Source organism: Helicoverpa armigera, chromosome 24 (assembly GCF_030705265.1).
Source record: "Helicoverpa armigera isolate CAAS_96S chromosome 24, ASM3070526v1, whole genome shotgun sequence".
NCBI classification, from domain to species: Eukaryota; Metazoa; Arthropoda; class Insecta; order Lepidoptera; family Noctuidae; genus Helicoverpa; species Helicoverpa armigera.
Window position 1 is genome coordinate 8,436,844 of NC_087143.1, and position 10,543 is coordinate 8,447,386.

Below are 10,543 nucleotides of genomic sequence, written 5' to 3' on the forward strand. Positions count from 1 at the left end.
GAAATTAGTTTTAAGGCCCCTTAGCATATGACAGTAGTTTTCAAGTGACCAGGGGTCCATAAAAGATTTATGTAGGTCACAGAAAATGTTCGATTGTGACGAGATAATATTGTTAGAGTTTTTGACTCGGCTTGTGTCAGTTTTTTCAAAAGTGACGCATGAATGGCTTTGTTACTTCAAATGACGATGGGAACTAGTTTTGAAAAAAAAGTATATATAGTAAATAAATATAAACAAATATGAAGCTAATTTGAAAATGTATTAGTTTATTACTTATTATTAATCCATATACAATACATATAGATAGATGTTTTGAAGCTAAAATAGTGAAGAAGAATGTTGTAGACTTCACTAGGTTATACACGGATGATGAAGTACCAAATAAGATGTATGAGATTATTACTATTATTGATTACACTATTATTGGTTAATTAGACAAGATAACGAGATTCTACACTAACAACATTAAAATCAATTTACTTGTAATTAACGATGATTTCGTTCGGCGTTGAAGTACAAATTAATAACTGTCAATAAAATACATCAAGATGATTTATCCCTTTTCATTTTACATTGTTGACTTCAAAAGCCAATACGTCAAATTGTCAAACGGTACAGTATTGAAAATCGATTCGCATACAAAAGTGACATATTTATAGAACGTATGTAACAGATATATGCACTTTTGGCACCCGTCTCTTCCTTATGACTCGGAGCATGCACAAATTATGCAACAACGCAAACGAAAATAGACTACAAAACAAGAACAATAGAGTCGGTATTTCCATAGCAAGTTTCCAGTGACATTTAGTAATTTCACGTGGACATTTCTGACTAGAAATGCGGCCCAACATATCGGTCAGACAAAATCTGTATTTAGAAGCTCAGTCACTCCGATTTCCCTGTAAACGTTAGTCGTTTGTGTGCGTTTTGTGAAAATGAATAAAAAAGGTAAAAATAAAAAAGGGAAGGTGCCTAATCCTGTGCCGGTACAAGAAGATAAAAGTGGCGATAAACTTGAAGATGTGGGGAAAAGTGATAAAGTTGAAGATGTAGCCGTTCCTCTTGGTGACAAGAAAGAAGATATCGGAATAATTGGTGAAGTCATTCAAAATATAGAACAAAAAGTTGAAAGTGATAAAGAAAAACGTGTGCCAGAAATTGTTAGTGAAATTATAACACCTGCCGCAGATGTGAAGGATGATGAGGCTCCTAAAAAACCTAAACGAAACAGAGGAAAGAAGAAAAAAGGTAAAGATGATGATTTCGATGATAATATTGAAGAAAAATCAAAAGAAAATGATAACCAAGTTCCTGCAGAGGAAACGAAAGTTGATATTCCAGAAGCTGAAAATAAACCAGAAGAGTTACCATTGATAACTCCGACTGCTCGTAAAAAGAAAAACAAAAAGAAGAATGCTGATCAAAAAGGTGAAGAACTTATTACAGGTGAAACTGACCAAGAACCAACTAATATTCCGTTGAAATCGGAAGAAAAGGCACCGGAGGTGAAAGATTCCGTACCAGAGATAAAACAAGAGGATTTGAAAACTGAAATAATAGAAGAAGTGAAACCCGCAAAAAAGAAAAACAAAAAGAAAAAACGAACTGATTCAGAAAAATCTGAAGAGTTTTCATGTACTGCAGCCTTCCAAAAAATACTTGATGACAAAGATGAGCCTGAAGTCAAAATGGATGAAAAAGTTGAAGATTCTAACATTCTGTCGGAAAAAATAACAGGTGAATTTGAAAATATTGAAATCAAAACTGAAAAGACTGAAAAAACTATACCAAAACCACCTCCACAAGAAAAAGCAGCAACCCCAATAAAGGAATTGGAACCAATACAAGAACCGCCGGCAGCTGAAAGTAAATCCAAAAAGAAAAACAAGAAAGATAAAAAGCAACCTAAAATAGAAGAAATTCCTAAGCAAGATGAAATAAAAACAGATCAATCTGAAACGTTAGTAAATATCGGGACTCCAACATCCAGCGCTATTCCACTCGGACCAGTTGAAGGCGGGCCAGTAGATATACCTAAAGAGACTGCAGTTGTAGAATCACCTGAACCTATAGTTGGTGATTTAAGTCCAAAACCAAAAGCAAAAATAGCTAAACCTGTAGAAAAGAAACGCAAAGGAAAGCAAGAAAGTCAAACTCCTGAACCGCCACAGGATATTAGTATATTGGAAGCTTCAAAAGATACGGAAAGTTCTGTTCCAGCTCCGTTAGAATTACTCGAATCAAAACCCGTAGAGACAGAAAATACTAGCAAAGTTGAGATTCCTACTCAACTTGAATTAACCAGTGATAGTACTTTAACAGCACCTGATGAAGATGAAAAACTTATAGCACAAGAGTTTGAGCTGCTCGCTGAAAAAGCGATGGGTAAGAAACGAAAGAAGGGAGCAAAAATGCCAAAATCACTTGACATAGCTGCTGGAGTTCAGGAACTAAAAATAGAATCTGATATTAAACCAGCTGATGTAAAAGATACAACAAAAGAGCAATTGGCAGTTATAACAGAAATTCTTACCCCACAAACTGATCAACAGGAATTCATAATAATGAGTCAAAAGTCTGATATGCCCATAACAGTTGACAATGTAAAAGAAACAGTACAAGAAGCACCTAAACCAATTGAACCACCTGAATCCAAAGGCAAGGAATTATTTATGCCTGACTTCAAAGGTAAAGAACTACTAATGCCTGAATTCAAAGGTAAAGAACTATTGACGCCTGAAAAAGTCGATGAAGAACTTGAATTTACCAAAACTGAGGGAGCGGCATCACAGACTGAAGATAAACAAAAGACTGATAATAAATCCGGTAAGAAAAGAAAGAAGTCTCCTAAGCCCCCGAAAAAGATGGAAGAAGTTCCTAAAGTTGATGAAAGACCTGTAACTCCAACACCTGTAGCTAAAGAAACATCAAAAGCAGAGGATGTTACACAACAAAGTTTATCAGAGAAAATAGACGCTTCTAATATAACAAGAATGTATGACATTGAAATAAGCAGTATTAAAGCTGATGAATCTGAAGGCTCTGCTTGTGAAACCGTACCAGACATCACATATCCGCGCGCTTCTAGTCAGCAGTTACGTGATGATAACAATAATACTGTTATCAGAGAAATATTTCCTGTTGAACCGGTATTAGGAGATATACCAGTTAGACAAGAAAGGGTACAAACTCCTGTAAAACAAGAAGAAATGAGAATGTCACCTAAAGATGAGAAGACGGATATCAAATCGAAAATGATGGAGGTAAACCAAGACATGGAAGAATTGAGGTTATCTATTGAAAGATCATTGGCAGAACTAACATCTATAGAAAAGAGTGAAGAAAATATTGAAAAAGAATTTGAAACGACAAGAACGAAAGCTAAGAATGTCTCAGATCTTTTATTTGATACTGGCGAAAGTGCCCCAAAATCAACACCAATAGTAGAAAAAGAAACAGATAAGGTTTTGTCACCAGAAAGCAGTATGAGCGTTCCTTTAGAAAAAAGCAAGGAAAGAAGCAAATCACCGATGGTTTCTAAAAATAAACAAAAAGCAGAGGGTAAACACAAACATATTCCTGAAACAACAACTCCCGACCAAAGCAAAGCTACCTCTATTCCACTGCCTTTTGTCGAAACTATAGTAGCAGAAGCAGCATTAAGTCCTGACAACAAAACTATTGAAATGCCCCCGAAGGTGCAGGAAAAGTTAATAGGATTTAGTCCTACTGAAATGTTACTAGGCTTTGACAAGCCTCATATTGAAGAACAAAAGCTTAAGGAAAGTTCTGTACCATCAATACCGCAACTGCTGGTGGAGGAAAAAAAGACTGAATCCTTAGATAGCGAGAAAAAAGTTACTGAAGAACCCAAAGAACAAATTACAGAAACAGCAAGTGATGTACCACCTGTGTGTCCTGCAAGAAAAGATAATAAAGGAAAACACAAAAAGAAGAAAGGTAAACAAGATTCTCAAGCGACCCCCGCTGCACAAAGTGCAACACCAGCAACAACGTCACAAACTACACAAGAAGCAAAGAAAGAAGAAAAAACTGATTCCAAATCTGAAAGTAAATCTGATTCCAAAGGTAAAAATCAAAGTTCAGAAAAAGGTAAACAGCAAGCAAGCAACGTTGATTCAGAAACTACAGACGATGCATTGCCTGACGCGGACTATGAACCAATCGAAAATTTTGAAGACGCTCTGACATCTAGCATCGATGACGTGAATAAGACTTTCGAAATGATTGTTAAGGAATCTCAAGAACAAAACAATCCTAAAATAAATATAATAGCACCAGATGAAGAAAAATCACCAGTTTCGCCGCCAAAAAACTTGCTAGGCCATCCCGATATTCCTGTACGATCGAATAGAAGGGATTTCAAAAAGGAAAAAGATAAAATACCAAATGAAATCACAGCTCGGGTTAAAATAAAAGATTCTGTGGAAGTTGAGAGGAAACAGTCTAAAAATACACAGACGAACAATTCTGAGTTGAGTAAAGATTACAAGATGGATGATAATAATGATTTTGTGTACAAGTATAGTTTTAGGAAAGTGTTTCTGCAGAGTTCTTGTCACGTTTGTAAGAAGAGTCTGAGTGGTGTTCGCGTGCCGTGCAGTTACTGCAATCTGTTGTTCTACTGTAGCAATAAGCATAAAGATGAAGACTGGCCGCAGCATCAAGCTCTGTGCTTCGCCGTGTCTACCATTGTTCATCTGAAGGGTAAGAGTTCAGGCACGTATTCTTTACTTGTCATCTTTTCCTGATTTCTGAGTGATTTATCGTAGTATGTACTAATAAGCTTCTTATAGAAAGCTCCTTCGCCTATATAGGAAATAATTCTGAACTTCTCTGATTTGCTATTTATATCAGTGCTTAGGTGCACTGAAGTTATACATAATGTAAGAAAAACACATTAGGATATTTAGATTCATAAATACTATAAGATGATTATAGTAAGAATGCTCTTCACAGATCAAAAATTCATATACGGAGACGCAAAGAACTTGACAGGCCACGACTACCGATTGATCAGGATGCAGATGATAGTGTCCTGTGAGAAGGTTCTGAAGAGAAGGCTGGTACCCTGGGAGCAGGAGGCGCTGTTGTATCCCAGGGTCTGCGCTCATGTGCCGTGCAGAGAGTGGAGGCAAACCAAGCTTAGTGACTGCCAGGGATGTGGGCAGGTCAGTTAACAGAATATGGTTGTGTGAGAATTCAGATGGTATAAGACGAAATCATCATCATCATCATCAGCCTATCGCAGTCCACTGCTGGACATAGGCCTCTCCAAGTGCACGCCACGAAATCACTATACCATACTTAAATTTTTAAAATTATGAATTTACACTAGCACAAACAGCACGCTCCAGTTGTTAAACAACGTACGAAGATAGTATGAGTTATTAATTTGGGTACAATGCCTGATGAGTTTGCAGCAAACATTTTAAATTTGAATGCGGGGGTCCTATATACAGCAGTAGATGCTGAACATAGCTGAATGAATTATGATAGTGATTATTTTTTGTACTCACATTGATATGTCACCAATTGTCAAATAACCCCTTTTATCTTGTTCTCAGATATCATTCTGCACAGAAAACCCCGACCACTTTCCAAAGACCCACTCCCGCTGGTGCAAGTCCTACTCCCTTTACGAGAAGTTGGTATGCTACCAGCAGACCAAGGGTCGACTGGAGCCGAAGATGCCCACCAAAGTGCTGAGAGAACCTCAGATGATACCAGAGAAGATAAATGAAGTACTCGCTTCTATGTACGAGGAGAAAATCGGTAAGATCTTGAAGATGTTGCTTTATGTATTAGTAGTGATGCCTAATTGTTGATTGGTTTTAGCAGTATTATGTCAAATGCATATTTAAAAACACTTATGGACACACTCAAAGTCATTTAGTTGTTACTTAAGCCGTTCCTTGAAGTGCAGAATTTTATATGAGAATCTGTCACTAGGAGTGACTTAAGCAATCATTAAATGTCTCTGAGTGCGGGGATGTTGTATATGAAAATGTAGAGAAAATAAGAAATAAGGTGATGTTGATAGACGAATAGGTAATGCGTTTCTTAATCGCGATAGTTAAGGATGAAAAAGTGGTTGATAATCTACTAAGATATTTAACCTTATACCCTCAATGAGACATGCAAACAATTCATGATTCCTAATGGCACTATTAATAAAACTTATGGTACATGAAACATTTTGCATCAAAGTCATCTGTTATCTTTGCAATGAGATTGAAGTACTCATTTTTAAGCTGGGAACAAAACGCACAGAACATTTGTTGATGAATAAAGAGAAAGCAAAGGGGTAGTTTTAATAACAACTAAAAAGCATCATGAAATTATTCATTGTCGAAATCGTTGGGGAGTGACCCTAAGTCTGGTTGACCTAGATTTTAATATAATAAAGTCTGACAGTTGGGGGACTGTATTATTTAAAGTATTGCAAATTATTGATCTTGAGCTCAAATAGTGGTTGGTTGACCATGTGGGTAAAAGGATAATGAAAAATGTTTTATTAAAAATTCCATAGAATAGTTAATCCATTAAAGCTTACATGGGGAAAAAATAAGCATTATAATTTGGAGTATCGATTATTTTGTCAAAACTTTCACCTTAAATCTATCTAACACTACACTTATGTATAGCAACTAAATGCGCCATCACACATTCCAAGTTCTGCGTGCTGTGCTGCTGCTGCCGCTACGGCTGCGGAGAACCTCAAGCGGCGGAAATATAGTGGCCTTGTCGGAAACTATATTTTCGAACCGTTTGGGGTTGAAACCCTCGGGTCGTGGGGTCCGAATGCCCACATTCTATTTAAAGATCTTTTTAGGCGGCTGGTTGACGCTTCTCGTGACCAGAAGGCTGGCTATTACCTCGGACAAAGAATCAGCACGGCGATCCAACGAGGTAATGCTGCCAGCCTCTTGGGTACGCTCCCAGTTGACAGCGATGGGGACGAATTTTTTGACGCATTTTAGTTGTTTGTTTTACTAGGATAGTTTTTGATATTTATTGTAAATATATATTGTAAATATCTTACTAAATGTACATTTCAAAACGTTGATCCATCAATGTGAATTTCCACCTTTCTTTTAAAATAATCAAGATGATGACGAATTATAATTGCATTTTATCTCTACGCAGTTGAATATCCGCGATATTTATAAACTCGCATCATGCCCATGATTCAGGCCACTAGCTTGTACGAGTAATAATGCTAACATACAAACAAGAATAATATAATACTACAAGTAAATGAAGAATAGCATAATGACGAAAACCTATAAAGCTCAAACATTAGTTGGTATTTGTGAGTCATACATACTGTAATAATGTTTTGTGTTTCAAATGTAGGTGATGTTATAGTAACGGCTGTAACCAAGTTATGGATTTTAGATACCCATGTATAACTAGGTACACTATTTCCTACAGTTTTGATCTTTCTAATCAATGTTATTTTCATTTCTTCCTGCCGTGCTTCTAAGTTATGTCTGCGCCATATGTTTTCCGCTTCCATTTCTCTCTATCAGCGGTCATACTGACATGGACTCCCTTCTTATTCATGTCTTCTTTTAGGCAATCAATCCTTCTTTTCCTTCGTTTAACTTTGTATCTCCATCCATCCATATTCATATTTCTTGTTATTTTGTTACAGATATAAACGATATCCAATACGCAGCGTTAACTCAGTTAGCAACAGCTCCTCTCACTGCTGCCTACTGCCACCAGCTCTGCAGGTCCAAGGCTGGGTCCATTGCCAATGGTGTTAATAAGGTAACAACTAAAGCAAACTTTATGTTCTAATGTGAACTTTAAGTGCAGATGAAGAAAGTCTATTTTACAATGACAGTGGACTGAAAATAAACTTTTATGTGAGTCGAATGAATTACATCTGAATTTAAATTCTTCAGACTGAAATAGGCTTTTAAAGTATTGTACATCCAACAGTACAGAGTCTGCTAGACTTTAGATTCCAAAGTTACCAGAGACAGCTGAGTACCAGTGTACTTTCATAAAGCGATTCCCCATCTGTTCTCTTCAACTCATTAACTTGGGCAACACAACACCCACCACATTAACCTTAGCAAAAAACACAGCTTTTATAATTATTATCATTGAACATGAACCTTAATTCCAGAAGACCTCATTCACCATCCACGTGGTAGGAGCAGAGTTACAGTTCGAAGCTGATGCCCTCAACAAATGGGAGGTGTTCTTCTTGCACCTGAGACCTGACCTGCAGGAACTGAGAGTCGTGCTCATCAACTATAACCTGAACCCTTCGAATTTGCCGCTGGAATTGCTTGGGAAGATTAAGTAAGCTTTTTATAAGTAGGTGTTTAAGCATCGAACTAATATCGAGTTATAAAGAAATAGAACCAAAGATAAAAATTCGCACAGAACAGTGGATCCCACAGTGGTACAGTGGACCCTCTCCAACAGCGCGTTGATCATATTATCATTGAATATTGTAATTCTAATAAGGGAAATTCTAAGCGATATAAGATGTCTAGCAATTGAGTTTAAAATAATTACACTGACGATATATTAAAAACGGTCAAACCCCATCATTTCAATTATTAAAGTTATTATATTTGTGTTTATCAGGTTATGTGAGAACTGTCGTCAGAGCAAACGTCGTGTGGTGTTCAGCTTCCAAGACAAGAGGACCTACGCAGATTACAAGTCTAGCGATGACTTTGTCATCCCTGATATTGGTGAGAAACAGATGCAATCACTATGTCATTAACGTAAAACTTTTGCCCACATTGGTTAACAAGATTTCACCAAGATGGACAGAAGTACTATGTCATGTAGCCTTCATAGATTACGCTGATTCCTATGTATTTGACTATCTGGGTGCAAATATTGTTACTACAATCTTTGACCATAATGCAATATTTCACACCCTTTTTGCTGTTCACGACAATTACCTGATTTTCTTCTTATTTGCAGTATGTGCCTTCAATCCCAGCATCCAGCGTTCATCAGTCTACAATGGCAAAGACCCCTGGCCCTCTGCCATCAACGCCATCCTTAAACTGAAGGTTCCTTTCATCATCACCGGTTATACCATCACCGAACTCCACAAGGACTGCATCAGGATCAAGGAGTGCTCCGAAACTGGATACAACTTCATCGCAGAACCGAAGTATAACAACTTTGCTAGCGTCAGACCTGATAGGAACTTTATCTCTGATGATGAAATGCCTTTGTTGTTCAAAAATTATTGTTTTGCTATTATTTCTGCATGAGTTTTTTAATATTGTAGTTTGGGTGTAAGAGAGTGACAATATTCATGATTGGAGGTGTCCTAAGATTCACTTGTGTCAATTCTTTCAATGAATTTCTTAGGAGCACCTGTATATGTAACTTTAGGTACACGACAATAATCTTCTATCTCTATCTTAAAATTGATGATTCTAATCAGTGTGATAGGGATAACAAGTGTTTTGTAACTTCTGTTTATTGCTGTAGTGTTTGATTTTGTATTATTAGTACTAAGTTATTTATGATTGACGTGTAACTCTGTGTCAGATGGTTTGTAACGTAATTTTACTTAATCATTGTTGTGGTTTCTGTTTCTTCAGTTTGTTTCAGTTTTGTCTTCAATAAACGTATTTATGTGAATGGAAATACTGTTTCTCTGAATTATACCGAACCTACAGTTCAACCTCAAGGCCTTGTTTGCCACATTACTACTTATTGCTATCATTTTTTAATTCAACACCATTCTTCACTTTTAATCTCCTTATTACATGCTTCTTCTTTCTCCTGCCCTGTTCCCAAATTTTACTTGGGGTCGGCGCAATATGTCATTTTCTTCCATTTTCCCCTATCACTCGTCATACTGACACTCACTCCTTTCCTATTCATATCACCTTTCAGGCAATCCATCCATCTTTTCTTAGGTCTTCCTCTTCCTCTCCATCCATCTACATTCATACTTAGCACACACTCCTTATAACATGCATTACACATTTAACAATACGGATACATTCATCTATTCAAACATTGTCTCATACTCCACTTACCGGTTATTTTTGTCCATAGCGCCACTTACAATTGTCACTTGCATTTGCAACCACAGCCAAAAATACCTCGCTTCAAATTGAGAGTGTTAGGATTCTCCGGAACAAATTGTCTGCGAATGTCATCGTACCTAGTTTGACGAGAATAGGAAATTCTGTTCTCGTGGGTGGGATAAACAAAATATTGGCTGCTGTACAAGTATTTGGTTATGAAGGTATATGCCAAAGTATTAGTGTGGTTACGTCATTATATGTGACATCATCGATACCACGACATATGGTATTGATTGGGACCTATGTCTTGCTGGGGAGTTTGTTGAGCCAATTCTTCCCAGAAAAAGCACATAGATAGTGGTGAAGGGCGGGCGTTTTGGGCTCTTTTGTTTTGACGTTCTAATAGTTCGATTTATCGTTCTAATTTGGATCAATATTTTGGGTTACTCATGTTGCCAAGAATTATATTCAGATAATTTCTAATTTAG

General features: G+C 36.9%; 1 protein-coding gene across 3 annotated transcripts; it reads left to right on the forward strand.

The window, feature by feature from the left end:
• The first annotated feature begins 830 nt into the window (after positions 1-830).
• LOC110371131 (titin) lies at positions 831-9,666 on the forward strand. Of its 3 annotated transcripts, none has more exons than XM_049850130.2 (7): positions 831-4,743; positions 4,984-5,195; positions 5,592-5,799; positions 7,685-7,803; positions 8,168-8,346; positions 8,638-8,747; positions 8,986-9,666. In XM_049850130.2, exons 1-7 carry the CDS (start codon positions 939-941, stop codon positions 9,282-9,284), a joined length of 4,932 nt encoding a protein of 1,643 aa, XP_049706087.2. In that variant the 5' UTR covers positions 831-938; the 3' UTR covers positions 9,285-9,666. The 3 variants fall into 3 exon arrangements, with proteins under 3 accessions (XP_049706087.2, XP_063897305.1, XP_049706088.2); XM_064041235.1 differs by having other exon boundaries at positions 8,171-8,346; XM_049850131.2 differs by having other exon boundaries at positions 832-4,731.
• Positions 9,667-10,543: the final 877 nt, after the last annotated feature.

Coding starts and splice junctions, on each gene's coding strand:
- LOC110371131 (XM_049850130.2), top strand. CDS start 939: ATGAATAAAAAAGGTAAAAATAAAAAAGGGAAGGTGCCTAATCCTGTG. Junction 4,744..4,983: donor TCTGAAGGGTAAGAGTTCAG/GCACGTATTCTT, acceptor TGCTCTTCACAG/ATCAAAAATTCATATACGGA. Junction 5,196..5,591: donor ACTGCCAGGGATGTGGGCAG/GTCAGTTAACAG, acceptor TCTTGTTCTCAG/ATATCATTCTGCACAGAAAA.